The sequence below is a fragment of the Dryobates pubescens genome, chromosome 19, assembly GCF_014839835.1.
Source record: "Dryobates pubescens isolate bDryPub1 chromosome 19, bDryPub1.pri, whole genome shotgun sequence".
NCBI classification, from domain to species: domain Eukaryota; kingdom Metazoa; phylum Chordata; class Aves; order Piciformes; family Picidae; genus Dryobates; species Dryobates pubescens.
This window is the reverse complement of record NC_071630.1, coordinates 5,946,335-5,972,718: the sequence shown is the minus strand read 5'-3', so window position 1 is coordinate 5,972,718 and position 26,384 is coordinate 5,946,335. Positions and strand designations below refer to the sequence as shown.

At 43.7% G+C, this 26,384-nt stretch overlaps 1 protein-coding gene across 3 annotated transcripts in view; it reads right to left on the bottom strand.

The window, feature by feature from the left end:
• The window catches only part of MAF (MAF bZIP transcription factor), a 195,920-nt gene that overhangs the window by 119,427 nt on the left and 50,109 nt on the right, over nt 1-26,384 (bottom strand). For 2 of the 3 annotated variants that reach the window (XM_054170123.1, XM_054170121.1), the window contains one exon: nt 12,017-13,102. The exons of the other annotated variant lie outside the window; for it this stretch is intronic. In XM_054170123.1, coding sequence (XP_054026098.1) covers nt 13,078-13,102 — 25 coding nt within the window. In that variant the 3' untranslated portion in view covers nt 12,017-13,077. Of the gene's footprint in view, nt 1-12,016; nt 13,103-26,384 lie in introns of those variants that run through there. 3 annotated transcript variants of the gene reach the window in all.

Below are 26,384 nucleotides of genomic sequence, written 5' to 3'. Positions count from 1 at the left end.
TATTTATAACCCTATGATATGTAACAGATGAGAGGAGTCACCTTGGCTAAGCAAGTCACTCGTGTAACCTAACCTTGGGTGCACTACCTCCAGTTCACAGCAGCCAGGCAAGCATGTGCCTTGGGACCAGCTTGGCAGGACAGGAAGGGAGGCACAGTGACATTTTTCGTTCACATCCACCCCGTGGCACGACCTCAGGGGGCTCCCCCATCTTCAGTGGAAACTGGATTTTAAGTTGCCTAAATATTTATTGGTTCTGTTTGTATGCAAAGGAATAAACTTAAATGTCCTTTGTTCCTGTTTTCCAACCAGGAGCCAGTGAATGTTTGCATTTTCCCCTGTCAAATATTTAAATGCAAGGGGGATAATGAACTTTCACTAAAAAGCACTCCTGGACAGTCACCAACTTCCTCTCACTGACTGCTGGTACATGTTACTATTTACTATCTTTTATTTAGGGGTTGGAAGGGACCTCTGAAGATCAAGTCCACCCCCCCTGCTAAAGCAGGATCACCTAGAAATGCACCCAGATGGGTCTCAAAATTCTCTAGAGAAGACTTTGCAACCTCTCTGGGCAGCCTGGTTCAGTGCTCTGTCATCCTTACAGTAAGTTTTTCTTCATGTTGAGATGGAACTTCCTGTGTCCCAGTTTGTATCCATTGTTCCTCATGCTATCACTATTGAGCCTGGCCCCTTCTTGACACCCACCCTTCAGAATATTTGTAAACATTAATAAGATCTCCTCTCAATCTTCTCTTTTCCAGACTAAGCAGCCCCAGGTCTCTCAGCCTTTCCTCATTAGACAGATGTTCCAGTCCCTTAATTTTCCTCATAACCTCCATTGGACACACTCTAGTATATCCCTGTTGAACTGTTTGAACACTACCTGTGCCCAAAGAGATGTTGAAGGATAAGAGTGTGCAGCTTTAAGCCAGCCAGCCTTAAAGTGAACATTTTTTCAGCCCTTTGCATTACAAACCCAACACTGTCCTGACTGCAAACCCCTGCCTTCCAGGGGCTGAGCAACATCAGTACATCCACCAGGATTTAAGGTTGTGATATTCACAGAGGGCCTCAGGGAACTGGTGGTCAGGTTTTTAAAGCTATTTAGATACTGAACCCCCATTGATTTTGAGACTGGTTACATGTGTGGAAATCTTGCTATTGCTTTTGCTGTTTTATTTTTCTTTGCTCAAGGCAATGCTAAGAATGATAGATGTGCCATAATTAAAAATATACATGGAAAGCACAGCCCACATATCTCTCCTCTTCTTTATTTCCCTTCTACCTAGGAAGTCCAGATCTCTTGCACTGGTGTGGAAACTGGAGCACTTCTTCCCCTCACAGAAACTCACCATTTCTCTCCATCATCCATACCACTTCTTGAGGTTCCTGTCTGAACCTAACCACCAAGCCTGATCTTCTGAGCATTTTTCAACAGACTTAAGACCACTCTGCTGGGCCTTTTTCCCACAGATTTATTTTTGCTTTCATCTCCCCCAGGATTTGAAGGCATAATGAGCAAAAAGCACTCACAACTGAATTCAAGCCTTGACAAGCAGCAATGGCAGAGATGCTAGGACTATCTGCATGGCAACAGGAGGGCATGCAGCTCCTCAAAACTTTTTTGAGTGCATAGTCACAAATGCAGTCAATGACTTTCAGGACACAATTGGCAGCTCCCCAACTTAAAAGGTTAGAAACATCTGCTTTTCCTTCAGACCTGAGAGATGCTTATAAAGGCTTTGACTTGCTTTGCCCTATGCTTAACACAAACCCCAATGGCTCTGGCTACTTGTGGCTAGCATTAAAGTACTAAATGCTGCTGTTTACTCCCACACACACCTTGTGGCCTGAAAGAGAGGCAGTAAATAGTGGTATAAAAGAAATAATCTAGATCCTAATTTGCTGACTGGGACACACTTAAATGTTTGCACTGCAGAAGATCTCCTCTCCTGCTGAATATGGTAAAAGGTAAAGGAGCTTTCTTCCTCTAAAGGTTAGAAAGACCCAGGTTAAACAGAAAATTGCAGCTAAGGCTCACTCAGCATTCCCGAGGGATGACTTAGAAGGGATGAAATGGGCTCTGCTCTGCTGTCAGAGAGGCACCAGCATGGGCTTTAGTCAGTTTTATTTACATCATCCCTCCAGAAGGCTTGGGCCCACGTCTCTGTGATTCTCCAGTTTTAGTTACTCAGTGTGATGAGATCCAGAATAAGTCACCTGTTGGACTAAGCCCATTTCCATGCAGCAGGTGATATCTGATAGTACTCAGTGCCTGAGGCACAGTCAGGCAGGAGTCACTTTGTGACAAAAGGTGCAGAAAACCTGTGCCAGTTCTGATGCAGTGCACTTGTGATGACTTTGTAAACGATCTAAAGATGAAGCACTGAGTCCAAGTTCACTTGCAGTCAACAAGAACAACAGACTACAGTGAAAGGGTGAATTCAGTTGCACTCAAACATGGAGGAATCTTGGATGACTGGCATGGAGGAGATGGCTAAATCCTGGACAGCTAAAGCTGAGCAAACAGGTCCCAAGCAGGGTGCCCAAGTTATGCTAGAAGCCACCCTGATCCTACACATGCATACATTACTGAAAGCTCATGCAGTTGCTTGAAACAACGTGACTTGACAGCAAGCACCCCAAACAGAAATCAGTTATTTCTTTTTAAACACACTGCATGGAAACAAGATGAATGCAAGCCAAAAAACCATGTGGCTCAGTTATAGATCATGCTGCATCACAGCCAGCAAGAGAAGGCTCATTCCTGGCTTGGGCATGGATGCTTGCTGCTGAAGGTAGTAAAAGTCCAGCTAAAGTTATTTTACCAGTTCATAAGTAACAGCCCTCCCAGATCATAAATTACTTCCCTATAGGAATTTAGTCTTCAGGTGAAAAATGAACAACTCTAAAAAGTAGTCTGGCAATGCTGTCTAAATTAATTTCATTGCAGCACCAGGATCGTGGAATCTTTGTTCTGTATTCTCACTTCCTTATAGGTCAAGGTTTCCCTCCCCACCCCAAGCCTAGAAAATTGGCCCGGGCCTAATCTAGTGTGCCCCAGTAAGCAAGGTGGCATGTTGAACAAGAAAGGGCGCTCCAGATAACAAACACTCAACAATCAAACGTGGCCAAAGCTTGGGCTGCTCTCAGTGCTTTTCATTTTTATAAGGGCAAATACAAGGAAGGATGGAAGAAGGCAAAAGGGGAAAGAGGAGAGGGATGAAAAAATATTTCTCAGGTGATCTCTCAACAAGTTGGACCAATCACAGCAGTACTGCCTCTGAAAAAAGTCAGCCTTGGAGAGCATTATACATCAGGGCTTAATTGAAAAAAAAGGTTGAAGGACTATAAAAAATCATCATTTCAGCAGGAAGCTACTTTCCTTAGTCTCTTCCAAACCCCAAATCTCTCTTTCTTCCCTGCCTTGCCCACACAGACATATGCACACTGCTCCCCCAGCTGTTCCCACCCCAGCCACAGGTGAGGACCCTGGGCAGGCTCCCCTTCACCCAGAGCAGTAGGGGTGTCTGGTAGAGCTTACAGGACCCCATGCACAGGGTGTACTCCAGTGAAAGAAATTCTGCAGGACAGGGTATTTTGATAGTGAGTCATACATTTGCAAAGCCTTTCCTTACTCACAGCACAAACCTAAAGGAGACTCTTGCAGAGCAAACTGCCATTCCCCCCAAATTAGCTTCATTGCATCCTACAGCCTGCCTAAATCTTTTGGCACATTTCTGACTGTTGCTGTTTTAATGAGGAAAGGAGCAACTGACACCCAAATAAATATCAGCAAGAAGCTCCAGTTTACTTTAAAGTCACTGACTCTCTGACGAGGAGGTCAAGGGAAAGTTATTTGGTTGTGGTATTTCTTTTGCTTCCTGTTTTAAGTTACCGAGTTCTTGTACTGTCAAAAAGCTGCTGACTTCTACCCCTCAGGTGTCTGTGCTAGAGTGGAAAATGAGCTGCTCTTTCTTTTCCTCCTCCTCCTTCCTTTCTCTCTCCTTTCTTCCCTCTGTGTGCTCCTTTGGGGTTGTTTGAGGGACAGTTACACAGCAAAGAGCCACAAGAATGTCCTTAAGTGAAAGAAGACATAGGTTTAACAAACTTTAAAATAGAGCTGGGTAAGAAATTGTCCCTTTTAAAGCTCCCCTAAGTACAATGAGGATCCCACAGAGCACACAGCTATGGTACTGACCTGGAGTCCAGAGAGAGACACTTGAGCCCGAGGACCTCGGAGACAGGCTGGGATTTCTCGTAGTCCAAACTTCGATGGTGTTAAGATCTAACAAATTAGTTTGAATTACCAAGACTATGGTCATGGCTACACCTCAGAAGAAATTTGGGTTCAGACTGTTCCAAGTTTAAAAATGTGGATTTAAGGAGTTATGTGAGACCCCAACACCTTGTGGAGAAGTCAGTATAGAGAAACTTCCCTGAATAAGCAAAAGCCTTTCCTGACTTCATTACTGAAATATTTGAGGCACTAAATGAAACAAGGCAGTAAGAGGAAAAAGAGGGCTCTGTCAACATGCTACAGCATCTCTTTATCTTCACAGTCTGAAGAGGGTGGAGCATAATTAGCTCATATGGGAGAAATCTGGGCAGGCAAGAGCATCAAGAGGCATTAAATTAAGATCCACACCAGGATCTTGTTGTCCCCGTGATGGCAGCTTAGAAGGCAGCAGTTAAACTGGGGAAATTACTGCTGTAGGAGGCTGTAGTGGCCAGAGGATCTATGGAGGGCAGACACCTTGGTGGCCACTAGATTGAAACCCTTAAGTGCAACCTCTATACTGTTGACTTCCAGAACAAGGAGTATGTAGCAAAGGGAGGTATCACACTAGCAATGCCCCATTCTTCTAACTTCTTCCTATACTGAGTGTCAGAGAGAAAATGCACAGAGTTCCACAGGTTTTGCACAAACCCTGGTGTTGATTCCATGCAATTCTGTCTCTCTGAGGAGTGACGTTGCTGCATGGCTCCCTTAGCCTCTGCCAGGATGGGGCAAAGCTTTCAGCCTTGCTGTAAACACATGGTGAGCCCTGGGATGCATCCTCACACCAAACAGGTTTTGTGAGAAGTGGAAGCAGAAGAAGCTATTCTCAAGCAGCTGGATGTGAGAGTATTTCAATATCCGCTCATCCAAGCTTTAATCTCCAAATTGCAAAAACATTAACATTATTGATTGATCAGACATCAATCCAACAGGAAATTTAATTAAATTAAAATGTGTCACTGAGCAGCCCTCACTGCACCACATATAAATCTTTGGTAATAAGTTGACAAAGACAGCAGCGATTGATACCATGGTTCCCAGGTTCACTTAGCCCCCACCACTCTGCTCTCCAGTGCTGATAACAAGTGTGCTCGCAGGGAGACAGACTGGTCTGCAGGGCATCCAGCCAACACACACACCAGCACTAAAGCCAGCCACATCTGGCGGACATGGATCGCTGACAGCCAAATGGGCTCAAACCAAACTGTTCCTAGGACAACACCTCCATTCAAGGCACTGTTACAGGGCTGACCCCCTCCCAGCAGCAGCTGAGCACAGCTTTCCTATTTCAGACCATCTCCTCCTAGCAGCAGAGTTGTTCCTAAAGGCAGCAGGGTGCTGCAGAAAGGCCCAGAGAGTTCCCTTGCATTAAATCAGTTTATTCCCAGAGTAAGATAGCAGGGCCCTGACCCCATCCCATGTGCAGCCACTGCACAGCAATGCAGCAGCAGCTGACGGTGGAGCTCCTGCAAGGAGCAGCTCTGGAGCCCCTGCCAGAGCACAGACACATGTGGATAACAGCAAGATGCTATGACACATGATTAAGAAACACCTCCATACAGCAACTTCTTCAGAGTAATATAAATCATTGCAGCTGGCTGAATAATACAAAAAGAGATTAAGAAATACTTTCTCCAATTCATTTCTGAACAGCAGTGGGTTTGGTTTGCTGTCACTGATGGCAGCATGATATTTACTGTAATTTATTAGTATTATTGTTGCTGCTTGCTGATATTCAGGAGGCCACTGGCTATTTATGAAAAGGTTGGAGAATCTGGGAAGTTCAGGTGGGTTTTTTTCCTAAACTGTTTATCATGCTGGGGGCTCATTTGTCCCCTAACATTTAATATTCTCCTTCCCAAGTGCCAGCATCTCGAGAGGCCACATCGATGAAGCTCAGGCACCACAGGAGTGGGGAACAGACGAACGGAAGGAGTCAGCAACAAGTACTAGGCTGAAGTGGCTTCACTTTTGACAAAACACAGGGTGGGAAGGAAGGAAAACCCAAATCAGTATTTATAGACATCAAAATCCACACTAAGCATTTTGCAGAGAGAAGGAAAACTAAGATTAGGTTACCCAGATGAATGTTACTCACAGTCAAAAACTGCCATGCTCACCAGGAGCATGCAAACTCCTGGGGTCTCCCTGCCTGCTGCTCCCTAAGCTACACATGAGTGGTGCTACCTTCAGAAACTGCCTGTGTTATTTTTTGGGTTATTTTCTTTAATCTCACTAAATCCAGACTTCTGTTCCATTTCTTGAAAGCTGTACTCAAAACAAATACTGAGGTAATACTGATCAGCTTGTGACTAGATGTGAATATAGAGCTGTCTCAGCACAGAGTCCTACAGACAGAGCACAGATTTTCTCTGTCTCCACCTCCCACTCGCAGCACCAGTACAGTTTTCATGCATTTGTCAAAAGTGCCAACCTGGTGAAGTTGCAATGCACAAGCAAGGAGAAGAGAGATGAATGAACTTGACAATGTGCACTGCTGACTATAAATCTCTTAAGAACTTGATCCATAAAGGTTCACTTCTCCATGGGCCCTCTGTTTGGGGAGACTGCTTTCAGGGTATCCAGCAGCATGTGGTGCATATTTCAGCTCAGATGCACACCTGCTTTGCAAAGGAAAATCCCCCCTGCACAGAACACACAAACTGAACTCAGCTGCATGGGGAAATAGATCTGGAACTGCATTCAGAGGCAGTGACATATTTAAATTACAAAGTGTGTCAATTCTGGACACCCATTTCAGATGGAGTTTGTCAGACTCAGCACTGTAACATGTATCACCTGCAGAAACCATCCAGAAAACTTATCAGACTGCTATAAACCCCAATATATGAAGGGCCCCAAACCAGCATTTAATAGATTACCAAGGCTGAAGGGACCAGCATAATCACCTGGATTTGTTTCCTATGTAACACAGCTGAAGAACATCACCCACTCATTTCAGCATCAAAGCCATAGCTTCTGCTGAAGCTGTTGCATAGAATCATAGAATTGTTAGAGTTGGAAGGGACTTCATATCTATAGAGAGACACTCTTGATTTAGGGACCCAAAGTATTGCTAAATCCACCACGTTCCTAAGCCAACTGTTCCGACCCTTAACTACTCTTGCTATTAAGAAGGCACACTTCCAGGGCAGTTTTATCTAGCTTCAGCTTCCTACAGTCAGATCCTGCTACATCCTTCCTTGCTGTATTAAGGGGCAGATGACAGGTAGGTATAGGTTGTGGGGATTTTCCTATGGATCGCTGCATGCTCTTTGGATAGCCTTGGAAATACGTCACCTGAGGAAAACTTAATCAAAATTACCACTTGCAACAGAACAACCAGAAGAGCCTCGCCACCACCACTCTGCTGAACAAGAACTTCTGTGCACTTTGGTGTGTGCATCTGTGTTTTATTTTGCTTTTCTCTGAGCTGATAGGGACAAAGAGCTAAGCAAACGCGCCGTGCTCGCAGCTCTCCCTCAGCACATCGGTTCAGGCGCAATTCCGTGCATCAAAGCAGAAGGCTGTGTCACATCCAGCACAGACACTGAACAATGTCCCTTTAGAAAGGGCAGAGGGTGAGAGTAGCTTTATGACACTATTGATTTATCCTGTGCCTGCAGTTAAAAACTATACCCAGACAGACAATAAAAATAACTGCTCTAACCATAGAATGGCTTCCTGCTACTAAAATGGATTTTACACTTAAAGCCACGAAGAGCTTTTCTTTCCTTCTTTTTTTTAAGTCTCAATTATGATTTTTTTTTTCCCTGAATAAATGGAAATAAGAAATTGTCAGAACTGGTTTAGCCCTGATGTTGTCCTTTTTTCTTTTCTATTCTCCTCAAGTGTTGAGAATGGGCAGGATTTCCTGTTGCAAAGTTGTGTTGCACTAGTAGGCACAATAACCTGGTGTTAATTTGGCACACAAATACCCACCTGAAGAAACAGGTCACCTGGATGAGCTGGGATTGAGACTCAGCCTTAGATTTGAGTGTGAATATCTACAGCAACAGGATCATATCCTAGAAAACCTGGTTCCTCTCAAAGGACTCCATAGATTTGCACGCTGAGATTTGATGCAAGCTGCATGTGCTTTGCTATGTTGAAACTGGTGTCTCAAGGAAGTTGCCAGCAGGCTCCTCTGGGAATCAGCAAATTTCCATGATAAGAGGGAAGGAGTCCTGAAAAAATTGAAGCCCTGTCTGACTGTGTGGATATTAATGGCTCAACAAAGTGTTTTAAGACCACATGACATTTCCTTAAGGTTTTCACCAGCATCCCTGAAACTGCTGAGAAAAACTGTGAAGGTAGTGCAACAGGCCCATGTGTCAGCACTGGTGCTGGCTGTAGAGGTCCTCTCTCTTAGTATCCATCCTGACTGACCTCATGCTAGTGCAGATCTTTGCACAGAAATGCAGTGATTCAGACCAATCTAAAACTTGGGCTTTTTTTCTGCTGCTTTTCCAGCGGGATGAGTTCTCTGCTCCAGTTCATCAGTTCACAGAGTAGCACCTACAGGCACAAAACATGGATAGTGAGGTGATACAAATAAAAGCCTGGAGACAGAAGGGAGAATCCCAATCTTTATATAAAGTAGTGTGAGACAGGATGAGGCAGACAGGTAGAGCAAGGCAAGACATACATCACAGCCTGCTTCTCTACAGGATGCAGATGAGCAGCATACCTGCATGGCATCAGATAGTATGAAGAAGAGTCCACTGGGCTGGACAAAAATAATTCATAATAAAGAAAAGTGCTATTCCCTTTTCATAGACTATATGATTGGGGAGATACTGCTTCAGTTACATATAATGTGAGACATAATGTGGCCTCCTGTCCTGGGAGATGTTCTCAAAAATGAGGGGATTCCATCATCAAGATTTTTGTAAAAGTGAGCAAACACTGTTATACATGAACCCAAAGAGCAAGAAAGTCCAGATCAGACTCCTGATATCTGGCTGAGGAATTTTTCCCACTCATTTACACTCTGTGATAAAGCTTAGATACATTTATTAACTTGCTCTAAAATTGACTTATTAAATGTGTTTGCAAGATACGTTTTCATTTTAATCTGGAAAATATACAAACAGGAATGGTGACACAGAAAATGACCCTGTGGCAATTGTGTGCTCTCCAGTCCAGGGACAGAAGACATTAGACTTTTTCTCAGCTTTGCTTTCACGCGTCCTTTTGGTGGTTCTAGGATTGGAAACCTTAAATTTCAGCTCTTGCAGTGGGTGGCATTGTTTGCTGAAGTGCTGACTGGAGACAGGGATCTCTTTCATCTCCTCTGATTTTCATGTTATGGTCAGCAAACGATGTATAACATCATATATTACAGGGTGGGTTATTAATCTTCATTGTATCTTCACCTCATCTGGATAAACTAGGACCTGGCCCTTACATGCTCACGTGCACCTCCTCCCTCCCCCAGGATTTGCCACACAACTTCAAGAGTACAATTTCCCAATGAATCATTCCTCTCTGCTCCTTATACCTCCCTCTCATTTTTATTATTTTGGGGAGCACTATTGTTTTACATCCTTTCAGTCATCAGCCTCTTCTAAGGGCCCCAAACGTCTGACCAGATTTAAACCCTCAGGACTCTACAGTGAGCCATTTCCCAGCACAGTGCTACGGGTCCCCTGTGCAAAGACATCACAGGTGGCTCCCTGCAGCCAGCTGCACAGATGGCTGCTCGCTGACTCCCTACACTCCTGCATGGCTCAAGAGCAGTTCAGATAGAATCCACTTTTAAATGGGAGTTTGTGACCCATTGCAAAAAGTTGCATCAGAGCTTGCTCAGCCTGTGGTGAAATCTTGACCACTCTGGATGAGAAACTTAACTGGGAGAAAGCATTTCTCTATGAAAGTTTGCTCTGCAATGCTGGAAAAAAATTCTTATGGGGGAGTGATCCCTTCTGGTGCTTTTCAAAGCCTGCTCTTCAGAGTAGCAGATATATTTATATTGGAGGTGGGTTGCTAAGCACAGTAACTACTATATAGGAGCTAGGCACAACAAATGAGCTCCCCAGGTTTGACTCTGTGCTTGAGTATAGCTACATGGGCGTAGATGGCTGCACAGCTCAATAACTGTGCTAGAACATAAATCCTGAGGCAGGACATTAAGGTAGCTATGGCACCTGAGGGTTTGCATGGGGAAGATGCTCAACAGCAGCTGGTGTTTCCCTAGTCATGAAGAGTCTAAGGAACTTTTATCAGGAAAGGAAACTATTCTTAGTGTCTGTTGGCAGAGGTCAGAACAAAGGCTATGTCTTTGGTGATAAAGTAGATAATGGTTCAAGAAACAGGCTGACTCAAAGGGGAAAGGAAATACCTCATGTCGCCCCATGTTATAGACTTAGCACATCTATGCAAAGTGAGTGCTCAAAAACTTGTGCCAGCATCAAACACTTGGATTTGCATGGTTTCTGGGATTTTGTGCTGTATCTAGGAGGTTGTTTCAACACAGCTTCCTGGAGGATGGAGTAAATGTCTCCTGCTCATCCATTCCCCCTCCCACGCTGGTGAAAGAACAGCAGAGGATCTGATGTGCTGCACCTCATTGCACTTTCAGCTGAAAGTTTCATTTGAGAAAGTAACAGGCTAAATGGAACAAATATGAGGTACAACCACAAGACCTGAGTGGCTGTTGCTGTTTGCAACTTAGCAAGCTGGTCTTTGAGAAATACTCTGTTCACTAGCTGGATGCCAATTGCCAAGTGATGCTATCAGTTGATTAAAACACTGCCTGCCAGCTTCCTGCTTGATAAAACTAAGTACAATCTGATTGGGAATTCTCAAATCCATTACAGAATGGCTAGTCCATCACTTAAATCAGAGTACACCATTTCACCATGAATCATCAACATACTTCGCTAATACATTTGCAGCAACTAAATACAGACAAAAATTCTGACAGTTCATCAAAATGGTCCCTGAGGGCTGGATTCTGTGGGGTGGGAAATGGCAGGAGCTTCAGGCCATGAGGGTTTCCTGTTGTTCCTTGCTCAGCTGGGTGAAGGTCATTTCCTCTCCTCTCTCACAAAGAAGCTGAACGCTCAGCCCTTGAAGATATGTCAGTGAGCTCCTAGAAACAACAGCCAAACCCTACAAGGAACCTTCTCCTGCATGCCCACATTGACGAGACAAGATCATTGTCCAAAGAGATGTGCTGCTCACTGCCCTTGCCTCTCTTAAGGTAAATAAGTTGATCCCAGGCTCCAGAGGGAAAAAAAGCGCCATGAACTATTACAAATCCGTCTTCTACTTTATTTCTTCTGCATGCTGTAATAAAAACAGAAAGAGAGCTGCAGAGCCAGGCTAGCATTCCTGCAGTGGAAGGAAGGGGCACACTGCCAACGCATTAGGGATAATCCACTAGTGGGTTGGGGTGTTTAAAAAAAGCCCTCTTCTGTTAGCTCTTTGGAGAGCTTTTATCTGCTGACTTGGAGGTGGGTGCCCGGCTCCAGCTACACATCAGTGTTTGCACATCAACTGCAATGTATTCTTGACCATCCTGATGTGAGATGGAAGCATTACTCGATGGACTGCAGTGGGACAACTGCTACCCAAAGGACAACACTCAAGATATCAGAAGAACAAGTCAACCCCAGCAGAAACACAAAGTCTTCATGCCTTAGCAGAAACAAGATCATATGGAGGGGAACAAACCGATGCAAAATGTAAAGAAAGTGAGCAAATGCAACAAAATTTGGAGGTCATTTATTACTTATCACCTAAGCAGCAGATTATAATGAAATGCTGAGGTCAGAAAGATAGTAAGTCCTAATCAGAGGAATTCTCAGATAATGCATTGATAGCCAGTGCTATCCTCCAACTTCACCATTCCCCATCTGTGTCCTTTCACCTCCTCTCTCCCCTAAGCCCCTCCTTTGGTTCTCCCTCCCCTTTTTTTGTTGTTGTTGCAATTAAATGTTGCAAGATCCACTGGAGAAATGTACAGATAATACAACACTTCTGTTTAAAATGCCAATACAAATTCTTCTCTGATGTAAAGTCAGTGTAACTTCATCTCTGGTCTCAATACATTTTATTTACAAGAAAATGCATAAGCAGAAGACAAATATCTATTGTTTGCACACTTTCAAAAACATAAACTGTAACAGAAGGGGTAGTCTGTGCTCCCCCTTAAACTGCTGAAAGTCTGGGAAGTCTCTCCAGAAGCGAGACTGACTTGGAACAGGTATAATAAAGCAGAGATTCACAGGCACAGTTTCTTCATTTAAACATAAAGAGGACAAAAGAGGATCCCAAAATTCTGCCCTTGTGGTTCACATTTGAATAAGTTTTCAAAGCTGGCCAAGCAACTGAAATTAAGCCTCATGTAATTAAGTTCCAGTAATATGAGCAGAAGTAGTCCTGGGAAAGTTAGCAGGCTGAAAAAGTTATGGCAAAGCAGATTTATTGATTTTTTTGTGCCATTGCTATCACATCTGAAGTCCACAAAGAGGAAATTTAGGGTAAGTCAAGAATATTCAGTTTCTGGTGTGCGGACCCCAGAGGTCAACAGAGTAAACCAAAGAGGCAGCTGGCTGAGCAATATGTTCCCACCTGAAGAACTCTTCAAGCTTTCTGTGCAAGACTGTGATACTGCTCCAAAGTCTCCATCTTCAAGAATGCTGCCTTCATCTTCTTGAACATGTATGGGATTCCTCTCTGTTCCTTACACCCACCAGCAGTCCTGGCTTACCTCTTGCTGCTGAAGAAACTGCCTCCTCATGGCGCAGATTTATAAGCAGTGTGACCTCCTCTGCATCCAGGCATCACCACTCCAGGTCTTCTGGGAGACTAAGGTTGGAAATTGGAAAAGGGATCACAAAAAGTGATAAAAGTAGAAATAAAAAAGGACAGTATCACGGAGGAACAGCTACAGAAGATGGGGTAGTTAATAAACAAAAAGGATAATGAACTAGGAGAAGTCTTGATGGAAGAAAGAGGAGCAGCATTCACAAGAGCTGCCAGCCGCTAGCAAAATGGGTGTCACATACAGCATTTGACTCTCTTTACAGCACAAGTTCCACTCCAAGAGTTCTGGGCAGCTTGTCAGCCTTCCTCTTGTAAAGCAGGGTTACAAACACCCTGAAGGAGTTTGTGGTGATGTGGGATCAGAGCTGAATGTCCCACCAAGCCCTGGCTTGCTTTTGGTGAGAGCTCCCCACTGGGTCTCCTCTGGAAGGAATCTGTGTGCACTGAAGCTGCTCTGCAGCTGGACTAGTGCCCAACAAAATGCAGACAACCAGGGGATTGCTGCAAAACCATCCCAAGCTCCAAACTGAGATGCTAGTGTAGACAGAGCTGAAGTGTAACCCAAGAGAAACAAGGCTGTTGTCAGTCATCTTAAATTCACTAAATACTCCTGGAGAAAAAAAAACACCATCAGGGGTTTATAACACAAAAGTGTTGAATACCACAAGGAGTGTTTTTCTATCACTGCTATTTCACTAAGTCATATGTACCTTGAACATTTCCACAAGCTTCAGCTAACATCAGTCAGATCTCCAGGAACAGTGAAACACAGAGTTTGCTCAAGGATGACTAAATTACTCGGGAGGAACCACAATTGATAAGACAATGATTTATGGACCTATTGTTTTCTAGGTTCTTGTAAATAATCCTAATTGGTGTTAATCATCCACCCTCTGCTTTGTGTTATCACTAAGCAAAGTACACTTCCTAAAGTAGCTATTTAGGGGCATAATCCTTCTGAAAGGCATGACAGCTATTGACTTCAACAGGATCTGGATTAAGGCATTCAGACAGAAGAAAGCAACCCTGGAGTAGGAGCAAAACACATCACATTGCATTGAAAAGTTCCTACTATCAGCTGATAGAATGAGAGGAGAGGGCTTGAAGTTGTGCCAGGGGAAGTTTAAATTGGATATTAGAAGAAATTTATTTACAGAAAGAATGGTCAGGCATTGAAAAAGTTGCCCAGGGAGGTGGTAGAGTCAACATGCCTGGAGGTGTTCAAGAAACATGTGGATGTGGCACTTGGGACTCATTTTAATGGCCATGGTGGTCTTAAGTTGACAGCTGGACTGGATGATTGTAGTGGTCTTTTCCAACCAGAACAATCCTATAATATGCTATAATATGCTCACTGTAAATTCAGTGAGATACAGTAATTCCTTTCACGTGGGCTCCTTGCAATGACTCTTCAGACTTTCTACCAGCTCAGATCTACACAGGACCTACATTTGCTGATGGTATTACTGACAGTTTGCATGTCCCCTTGCAATGGGCTGGCAGTGTCATGCCTGAGAAAAACTGCTTTGAAACAGCAGCCACCTGCAGCAGGACTCGACGTCTTTCTGTCTCTGGTTTTATTGTTATCCTTGAAGAAGTACTTTGAACTTCTGGTGCTTCACCACTTGTCATGCCATACCCTTGTCAGGAAGGAAACGTGGAACTCAAGACCTCCCTGCTTGCTGGTTTTAGGTGTAAGGTTTGGTGGGTTCAGTTTTAGCATACAGATGAGCCTGTGTGACCTTAACAGGTCTGCACTTTAAATAACGCTTAAATAGCATTCTGGTGGGTACAGCCACACGCTGCTTGCTTACAGAAGCTACAAGGAAACCAGACAGATTCTCAATTCATGTATCAAAGAGAGGGAGATTTACACATAAAAGGATGAATTATTTTGATTTGTAGTTTCCAAGCTACTATGCCTTCCCCAACACAAATGCTCCCTTGTCTCTGGTTTCTGATAGCTCATATCAGGTTCAGTAGCCTGGATTTTCAAAAGTGGTAATTTTTGAGGCTAGTAATTCTCAGTGCCAACTCAAAGTGCCTTGAGAAGAACCAGATATTGCTAAGGTATTATGTATTGTTTGTATAGAAAATGGGGCCATTTTGGCATCTCTCAAACTAGACACCCCAAAGTCACAGGAGGTAAAGGCATCAAGGGTGGGCTTGCCAAAGGGATAAAGCTCTTTCCCACACACTATCCCTTGCAGAGCGCTGTTCACACCAGCGCTCACAGCAGCATCCCCCCATCACCATCTAAGGTCTCTGCAAAGTCAACACTCCCAAGTCCTTTCTGACATTCTCAACCACCAAACATCCTACATAACTATAAAAAGAACTCATTTCCTTAGCTATTTCATCTTTTAAATAGCTATCAAAGAAAAATCTCCTAACACCTGAGTCTGGATAGCTAAAATCTACCTATATGATATCTGAGGGACAGGAGGGGAGAAACCCTATACCATTATCTGCATTATTCCGTTACCCTTGGATGTCTTCCATGTACTTGGAAGAGCAATGCCCCATTCTTGAGGCTTCACATTGCAGCCACTGCCTTTTTGGCAGAAGAAGGGTGGATGTGGCTCCATTCAAAGTCAATCAATGTCACATCTTTAATCAATCTACAAGGTCACCACTGTACTTCCATCAGAAAGAACTGGGTACGATTCTCGCTGAGTCCTAAATGTTTATGGGGGACTCAGGTTGCAGTGGGTGTTGAAAAAGTCTTTTCTGGTCCTGACCTCAGCAGATCTTCTGTTCCTAGGTTCTTTGTAAGAGTTTAGGATCAAATAAGAATTACAGCCAGGACTCTGAGCTACAACGGTGCAGAAGTATGTATAACGAAACCCTGAAGTACACCGAACGTACTTAGCTTGGCGTTTCATTACGGCTTTGAACACATCCAGCTTTGCTAAAAGGTTCAGAAAGCTCAGGGACCTTTTGTGTGAAGGCAGGTCACATTCTGAGCAAGCTACAATCATCCTGAGTTTCACATTATAGTCATTTATGAAATTTCATTGTTCAGTTGAGATGTCACAAACCAGAAATTCATTGCATTTCAAGGAACTGCGACTAGGAGGGAGGATCAGAGCAAGGCATGTGTGAAAACCATCCAAACTTGAATGCAAGACCCCTTGTATAAACAAACCTATCAACACAAAACGCTAAACATGTGAAGCCAGAAAATTCTTCCCCCAAGTTGGAGTCATTTCATTACCACTCTGGCACAACTGGAGCAGGATCCAAAGCCCAGTAAAGTCAAGGGTAGAATTTCCATTGATTTCCAAGGAGTCTGGATCAGATCCTAGATCACATTGTCACACTGCAGCAAAACCCAGCCGTGTTGCAGTGTACCCACCTGCTCTCTAAACTCAGCTCTAGCCTTTCAAACACAATCTAGGTTATTCCCGCATTTGCTCGGTGCAATGTTAAATAAATACTGTTTTATCAAAATCAGCAATGCTGAATCGTGAGTAAATTAGGCCAACTAATGAACACTTTCTTAAGAGGATTTGTCTGCTTAAATTAAAAACAAGTGTCAAACCCCCTTATTCTATCAATCAGACCGAAGCCCTCCTGCACCAGCTGTAGACTAGGGCTGGCTAAAGACATACAGAAAATGTGAATGAAGACCTCACAATATTTTTTAATGAGGTACTTAGGCTTCTTTTACAACAGAGAACAATTCAACATAATCTGGCAAGGTATGGGATCAGCAGCTTCTATGTACACAAGAAAGAAAGTAGGGAAGAAGGAAAGAAAAAAGGCAGGCAGGCAAGAAGGGAGGGAGGAAGAAAGGAGGGGAGGAAGACTGTTTCATTTGCTAATATTTCATGTTGACAAGTCACAAAAACATGAAAACCTTCTTTAACCTCTTGCCTCCTCTTGACAAAATCATCTACCTACAAATTAAAATCAGGCACTGCCTGAATTATTTTCTTAGGCAGTTCTGTAATCTGAACTGCTGTGTACACTAAGAAATTATTTTCAAAGTAAGACATGGAGGTTGGCTTCCCCCCCTCCTCCCCTGCAAATCAAAACAGAAGTCTGTATCTGAGAGGAATTTCTGGGAAGAACAAATAATCCTCTGGAGCTGGTACTAGAGTAGGTGCCCTACACAAACCTACAGAAGGAGCATAATGAGGCAATGATTTATTGTGTGCTATGCAACCCTCACTGCTGTGCAGTGCGTTGGAAGAAGCAGCAAAAGGGAGAGGCAGTAATCATACAGCCTTCTCCTCCTCCTCATGTGTTTCTTGGTATTACCTGCTCTGGATATGACGGTGTGCCACTGAAAGAGGGCTGCAGCCACCCTGAGCTGCAGGACCATCAAACGATCTTTGTGCTGCAACATTTCATCTCGTATTTAAAAAGCTGCACTGTTTCCCTCCTACCTAATTAAAAAATATGTTTAAATCTATGTTTGGATGCTCTGAAGCCCTGCCTAAATACAAAATGCCATTTGTGTTGGACATGCTATTGCTCTCTGTGCACAGAAAATATTTTCAAGAATGTTTCCATCAGTAGGTTGAATCCCTGATCTTCCAAAGCCTTCCATACCAAAACTCCCCTTGATTTCAAAAGGGGCAGCAGTTTAGCTTTTCCATGCTATATGCATTAGGGACAAAATGCAGATATATTCTGAACAAAGTCTGCACAAATTTGTAAGAAAGTTTTGACCCTAAAGAATCATAATCAAACAGGGAGCAGAAACATGCAGTGTAACTGGCACTGCACCAGTCAATACAAATCAAGGTGAGCCTGATCCTAACTGGAATTCACAATTCATTTGTGTTCTTGTAATCACTGATGGGCTGCTTGTAGTTCTGCTCAAGTTCCTCCCAATTTCTCCAATTTAAGAATTAAAAACAAACAAACAAACAAATTCTCTGCAACTGAGAATTAGACTTCAAATGTGTTTGGTGAGTTATTTATAATAAATAAACGTGAAAAAAATTACCTGCAGACTACTTGTGCTCGACTTCCCCCCGCCCCAAAAGGCTAAATCAGTGAAATAAATTAATTGCTATGAATTATTCAGCGCTACCTGTGGCAATGAAAAATAGCAAGAACATTAGGTTTCTTCTTTGTGTACCAAGCCTCTAATTTATAGAGAATGCATATTAATAAAACACAGGATATTCATCAATATTCAAGTCACTGGCTGCCTGGCTATTTAATCTAAAATTACCAGCCAGCTCCAAACTCTTACTAGTTAATCATGCAATCTAAGCCATTCTGATATTGATGGTTAACACTAATTGCCCAACTGCCATTTATAAAACCTCACCTACATCTTTCCCTTGCCTAGCAGAGAATCCTCTGACACATTTAACTTTATGGACAAGCTAGAGAAGCCCAGGTCATCTGGGCTGCTCTTCAGCTCAAAATGTTTGTTTGTTCCCCATGAAAAAGATGTTATCTCCTGTTGTCGTTTTGAATACAACCAGTAAAAAAATGTTCCTCACTGAGAATATATTTGGTAAGTTTCCCCACTTCTACAGATGTTCTGCAAGTGGTGAGAAGAACCAGCTGGTCTTCTTTCCACTGTATAGAATATACAGAATTCTGTACAGAATATGTTGTCCTTTACAACGGTAGCAAAGGTGTTCAGATCGCGAAGGTTGAAACAATGATCAGTCACAATTACCAGCCATGAATTCCATAAAAAGCCACTGTCAGCAGACTTCCTCCTCAAAACCCAAGTTCATGCTCCCAATGGGATAGCTGGCATAGAGCATGAAGGTGATACCTTCAGATGTTGGAAACATCTGCTGCATAATTGCTCTGCATTGGGGTGTAATAGGAGAATTTGGGGAACATTTTCATGTGGTAAAACCTGACCAAAATTTATGCTCAAACTCACAAAGTTTATCATACCAGTAAGAGGAGCAGATGAAGGGGATGGCAGGAACAACTTCCTAAAGCAATGTATCATAATGCCAAACCTGAAACAGTCTTGATGTTTACCATCTATAATTTTTGTTTTTCATTCTTCTGTCTTTCACTTTTTATTAACTTAATCAGATTGAAGCATAAAGAAAACCCAAACAACTGGAAACCCTTCACTTGCTCCAGCCAGAAAGTTAAGATGCTGGAAACTGACTGTAAAGAACTTGCTGTCCTCTACTGAAGTAGAAACTTAAAACTTCTATGTAGAGAGTAATGTAAATGCTACTGCAGTAACAGACAGAATCACAGAATCTTAGGGGTTGGAAGAGACCTCCCGAGATCATCAAGTCCAACCCCCCTGCCAAAGCAAGATCACCTAGTGTAAGCCACACAGGAATGCAACCAGGTGGGTTTTCAATGTCTCCAGAGAGGGAGATTTCATTTCACCTGAGCTTTCAGAACCAAAGAAAAATTTACAAAAGAAAAAAACAAATTCTAAGTAAAAGAAGCCCCTTTCTCTGTATACAGATGCTCTCTGGAACAGACAGAAATTGTCTGAGTTTTGTCATTTTGCCCCTTGGGAATTCAGGAGACAACCAACAAATCATGAAGTGTCTCTTCCCATCATTTGAAGGCTGCTAGTTAGTGATGAGTGGTCAGATGAGACACGTGGTACTACTTCTACTCCCCTATTGCTTGGGCGCAGGAGCACCCTCCTGGCCTTGAGGCTTATGTAAGGGATCCCATCCATCACAGCCATGTCAATAAGAACTTGAACCTCAATGTTTGCAGAAAGCAAACACTAAGAGTGCAACAGCAGAGCCTACCCCAATTCATTTCAAAACCCCAGTAAATATTTGTGAACAATGCTTTGTAGCATCCGTTCAGTTCCCACTGGTGATTAAACTCGGCTTCAAAACACACTGAGGCTGCTCTCGGTGAATTCTGAGCTGCTGAGAGGTTACAACATGCTGACAGCAAGGAGGAGATGATGACTGCAGAGTGAAACACAGCCTCAGAACAAGCAAAGACTAAATAAACTCTCAGCATACCTTGGTAATTCTTTGTGGCTTGTGCCATTGTCTGAACTGGGCTTTTTCCTAAGTTTGAAAACCGTGTTTAAATTAAATCTAAGGGCCAGCCTTCTTAAAAGCACTTCTACAATGCTTTGGATGGACAGTGTGTTTTTCTAACAAATGTTTACATAGTTTGACCCATTTTCACTTCTCTGCTTTAACTGAAACTATTAATTAAGCTATTTAAAAATTAAATTGAGTATATGCCTCCTTTGGACTGGATCTCAGGCTTCATTTAATTGTCGGTTCTTGTGCTGAGCTTGGCTGTGAGGGTGTGTGAATCTGTCTCCATTTGGAAACGAACCCAAAATTGCAAATACTACTTCATGCAGGCTACAAGATTGAATAAAATGCCCTGCTTTAATTGTTTTAATTGTTTGGACTAGATCCCCACGATATTAAAAAATTACATCTGCAATAACCATGGGGACGTGAGCCCGGCGTAACCTCCTCGCTGGAAACGGTGTGCGGCTTTCAGCGGCTGAATTGGCGTCAGAGGCATAAAACAAAGTTGGGTTTTGCGAGCACAGAACCATTGCATTTCTTGTGATTTAGATGCCACAATCGTGCTGGAAAGGGGGCCTAGAAATTATTGAGCAAGGGTCATCTCTATTTTTCTGTTTGCAACGAACATAATCCAGGGCTTTCCCTGGCGGAGGGGCCCAACGTGCATACCGAAGGCTGATTTAGATTTTCCCGTTGAGCGGCTTTTCTGTATAGAAATCTCATGAAGACACACTGAGCCTTTAAACTCCGGTGTCGATGCTGGAATTATGCTGTGTGTCAAAATTACATCAAACAACTGCATTTATTTCCATCAGAAGAAAAAAATAAAAAAGTGATTATTTTACTCTCATTTACATAACTTTCTTTTTTTTCCCCCTCTGCTCCTCGCTATAATGCTGACTTGGAAATTCCCTCAGGTCTGGACACCTCCAAGTAGATTTTCAGTAGAAAGAAAGCTTTCATTATATTTCATAATTTTTTTTTCTTTTCTTTTTTTTTTTTTTATTTTTTTTTTTTATTTCCTCTCCTTGATTTGAATGTTATAATTGGATTGGAGAGATATTTATTACGAGCTCCATGTTTTGCCAGGCTCCACGAGCGGCATCTTTTAATTTCTCTCTTTTCAATGAACCTTTTGACTTGATAAAAGTGGCTCTAAGGTATTTTTACAAAAGAGGCCAACAGAGCCAGTTCATTTTAAACCCCTCTCTTCAAAGTATCTCATTTCCTTATTATTTCTTAATAGAGGCACTATCCTGCTATGTCATAAAGAATGCTGCAGTTGACTTCAGTGAGATCAGGATCACTCTCTACTGTAATTAGTTCTATATTTCAAAATATTAGAGGTCATTTTCTTCTTTTTTTTTTTTTTCCTATCTAAGGAAAAAAAAACCACCAACTTCTTTTTTTTTTTTTGGGGGGGGGGGAAGGGAAAGACTTTCAAGGGTGCCTGTCAGTAGAATACTAAAAATAAGTTGCACTCATTCCAGTTGCTACAATTTATGCCTCTAATGAAATTTTCCTCTTCTCATTTACTGCAAATTTTTAATGTGAGCTTTTACAGCCATTGATTCAGTATCTTTAATCTTCCACCAATATTAGATAGAAATGGAACTAGCTAGGGAAAATCCATCTGGTTATAAAGCACACTGTCTATAAAGTTGTTCATTTTGTCCAAAACTGCCTTCTTTTTCACCCCCCAACCCTCCCCCAGTAGGTTGGATAAGATAAAATTATAATATTTTGAAATACTATTAATGTTATTCAGAGATTAATACACTTGTAATTAATAATAAGTTTTAAAAATTATGATGCCTCTGGAGAAATCAAAGGATCCAGTGTCAATCACTCTGACTACCAGGGCTGGGGCTCGATCCCACAGCACCAGGTTCTGGTGCTCTTAATTACACTCAGCAGCAAAACCTCCTGTCTGAGCCCAGTGGGTGAAATTCAGCCCCAGCTCAATCCAAGGAAGGAGCACATCATTCCCAACTACTCATTTAGACAGGATCTCTCAGGGTTTGCATGAGCAAAGGTCTGGGAGCCAGTCTCACAGGCAGAAAACAGCACTCACACCCCAGGTCATGGCCTCTCCATCCTTCCCTTTGCCGAGGGTTTGCCGCGAGCTCTGCTGGCTCTGTGTTCACTGTTTTGCAAAGGGTTGTGCCGGTTCACCAGGAGCTGCTGGGCTCCCTCCCTTGCCCCAAGCTCCTCTCCCTGGCCCTGTAACCACACAGAGCAGACACCCTTTGTCCACATAGTCTATTTATAAAACCCCACTTCCAAAAACGTGTTTCGGCCGGCATGGGTCAGCTTCACAACACCAATTACGGCAGCCAAGCTGTGTGGCAGGAAGGTGCAGCACCCCAAAGAAATGGTCCAGGGCCAGTAACAACTTGACCCTGAGCTACTACAGGCAGAGGAGCACGTCTGGTCATGCTGTTCTAAGCAGGGGGAAAAACCATGCTTTTCCCCAATGATCATTTTGTCTATGCTAAGAATATAAAGCACTTCAACCCTGCAAAGAGCCCAACTGTGCCCCACAGACAGGCCCTTTAAAATCTGCCGGTCTATAATGCAGAATGAAATCCCGCACCCAGGGATGTGAATGGAAAAACTCTGCTGCCCTGAGGGGTGTCAGGAGTTCCTTCCCAGGGCAGGAAAGTTAAGGACATGTGCAAGACACTGGCAGGACAAGAGACCTATTTTTGGATGCCATCTATGCTAGGTATTTCTACCGATCCTGTTAACACTGTACAAGAACATGAGGGAATAATCCATGTGCTTACTAATCATAAACCGGAAAAGGACGGTTGTCCAATTCCCCAGATGAGGAACAGCAGCAAAGGTGAATCTGTCTGCCTGGGGGCTGCACCCACATACGGGGTCCAGCTTGAACAAAGGCACTGGGACATGCAGCTGAGAGTGGCCAGGCACAGGGATGCAGACAGGGGACAGCAGCCCTGCCAGGACTAGCTACACGAACCACTGCAGCAGAAATTCCCAGGGTAAATGCCTAGGAGACTCTTCTGGTCTCCCCATCAGAGTGATTTCCCAGACGATACCCAGTTCCTACGCCTCCAGCACCTCCTCCTCTGTGCTCACCAGTAATACACAACAGAATGGCACAGCTCCTGCACTACCAGCAAAAACCTCTCCACCTCCTTCCCATCTAAGCCACCTCCTCTGCCTTTTGCATGTCCACACACTTACCCTTCCCACACCCACCATGTGTGTAGCAACAGATGAGTCCCCACTAAACACCTGCCTGATTTCTGCAGTCACCACACATGGAGGGACACTTGCACATCCTCGTGGAAAAGCCATGTGCATCCCTGCAGCACAGTGCTGCTGAGCCCAGAGCCATGCACTTCCCACCCCACTTCTCATCACACACAACTTCATGAATAGTATGAAGAAGGTCCTGCCAGGAAAAGAATGATTAGTTCACGCACTTCCAGGGCTTTATCCAGCAGCCTATGCCAGCCTTCTGGTGACAAAGCACAATGCTTCTTCTTACAATGGATTAAAATATTCCCTCTGCCCTGGCCAGCATGGACTGGAGGAGAAGAGGTGAGCAGCCTGCATAGCTACAGATAGGACTTGGCACACAAAGTACACACAGCCATCCTCACCACCTGGGCTGGGCACAAAGGAGATTTAGGGGCTACGTGCACGTGCGTCTTTTCTCCTCCATCTCATCTATATCTGGCACAGGGAAGGAGTGTGATCTCCTGACAGTGTGAGAAAAAGTCTCTATTTATTCTGTCTGGAAGGGTGTTGCATGCAGCAAAAGCCTCTCAACCCATGTATGCGCTCAGGAGAAGACATTGTTTGGGGTGCTGACAGAAATGCCCCAGTGGGTACCCCCACTGTGGGTGGCTAGCCAGGCCACAACCAGCAGAAGGAGGCACTTTCACAGCCGCTGCTTCAGTGCAAAGACCAACACCACCTTCTCTAGAGATTGTCAAGACCTCTCTGGATGTTTTTCTGTGGGACCTGTCCTATGTTATCCTGCTCTGGCAGGGGGGGTTGGACTCAATCTTCAGAGGTCCCTTTCAAATATATATTTATATGATTCTGTGATCCTGATACTGCCCACAAAAAGTCAGTGCTGGGGCCAGAGGTGTGGGCACATGCTCTCTTCTGCCAGTTCAGCCAAGTGCTGGGGGCCCCCGGGGCCAGCAGCAGCGGGGGCACTTCTGTCAGCACTCCCTGGAAACAAGTTAATTGACATATGCTAACATGCTGTTAAACATAACACAGCCCTGTTTGAAAATATGCTAGCTACTCGGATCAAATGCATTTTTAAACATGCCTGCCTTTTTTTTTTCTTTTTTTTTTTCCAAAAAGGAAGAGGTTTTGGTTAAACATGTGCTAGCAAAAACATTTTTGAACACGGTAGAGATGTAGGAGATGTGAGAGGTACAGCAAGTGCCCCTTGGCCAAGCACAGCCTGCAGGGAAAGCTGACTTAAAAAACAGGTTTTCCCTGATGATGTTAATTTGTTTATGTTGTCCAGTTCACAGGGTTTCAAGAGGAACACACAGCAAAATGTTTCTGAGCAGCGTAATACCCGTGTAATCCAGCCACAATGTGTGTAAATTCGGCCCTAAGGCACCGCTGCAATAAACACCATCGTCATGTAATGCGAGAATAACAACTGCCCAGAAGCCTGACAACTCCTCCTGTCAATACAGGTATCTCTTTAATGACATGTTAAAGCTGAGAGCAGAATTCAAACCAAGATGTAGCTTTGTGTCTTTAGTCACGGTTGTAATATACATCCAGGGAGAGGACTACTTCCTTCAAATAAAAGAAGCCACTTTCTGACTCTGTCCCATGTTTCTCTTCTTTCTCTTAAGTTGCCAGTGCTAAAAACCACCTAAATTTCTCAACTTTGTGGGCTACTCTGCTGCTGCCTGATCCTCCAGGTACTTTCAAGGCTGATGATTCCCCTACAATAGCTTTTTACTTCTAGTTTGAAGCCAGGACCCTCAACGATGCAATCATTTCCAATGAAGCTCTTCACACCAGCAGAGGCCAGCGAGTGTGATTTTGGCTGGTGGACAAAATAGCAAGTGCAAGAGAACACTAAAAGACAAAAGCCTCTGCTGCCATGCAAATGTAACGTGGGACAGCAAATGGAAAATGGAATAGCAAAATCTAGGTCAGTGAAAAGCTTACTGGTATGAAGAGACAATAAGCAGAATTGTCTCTAAATATAACAAATACTTACTCAGGTTTTTACCGAGAGCACTGAGGGTTCTTTGAGCAATAAAGCTGGGTCCCGATTTGTAAATCTGCATGCCCAAATGGCATGGTGCAAAATGAAGTCAAGACTCACAAATGAAGCCATACATCAAATGCCTGGCAATAAATGTGCATGGATGTATGCTGTGACTGCTCTTCGTCTGTGCCCAGGTCAGTGCCACTGCAGAGCTGCACAAGGGGCTTTAAATCAGGCTTTGGGGAGAACCGCAGAACTAAGAACACTCACTGTGCTGAAATCACAGGGGCCACAGAGCATTTGCACCAATCCTGCTAAGAGCTGGCATTTCTGTTAGAGGAAGTGTATATATTTATGATGTACAGGGTTTAAAGCACAGGAGAAATTAAGACAAGGATAACTACGGAGAAGAAAGGAACCTGAAAGCAAGCCTGTCACCACCGAGCTGCCCAGACCGAGGGTTCCTCAGCTCTGAGTAATGCTGCCAGATGCAAGAGCAATCTCTGAGCTCAGGATGCCAGTCTCAGGGTTTGACCCCTGGCTGCTGGGCATGTCATCACAGAGCTTGGGCTGAGATGTACTGCAACCCAATTCCATGCCCTCATACGCCCACAAGATATGGAAGAAGGAAGGCTGAGTTTGGAGCATAGAGCAGGCTGAACATGTTCTCTCAGTGGTAACTCTTACCAGGAAGAGAAAGAAGGATGAGGAAAGGAAAAAGGCCAGGTCGAACATTCATTCCAGGCTCCTACCCGTTCCATACTGTGTATAAGAGGAGGTCAGAGTGCTGCCCTAACAGGCTCTGCACCAGGGCAGATGCTTCTGGTGGGAGGATCCGGTGAAAAATCTCTAAGGTTCTCTGGCCATATTCTTCCCCAGAGGAGACGATATTCTCAGTTTCTTTTAAAAAGAGCAAGTGAGAGAAAAGCCTGCTAGCTTCTGAACTCCCTTGATCTGAAACTACACAAATTCTTTCCATGGTTTTGGTACAGCACCTTATGTGCAGAGTGGAAGGGGAAGCTATTGAGTGTTGAATTACAGAGGGGGAAAAACATCTCAAATTCCTTTCTATTTATACTCACAGCTTTTCGAAACCATTATACACAAATCCCCTAGCCTC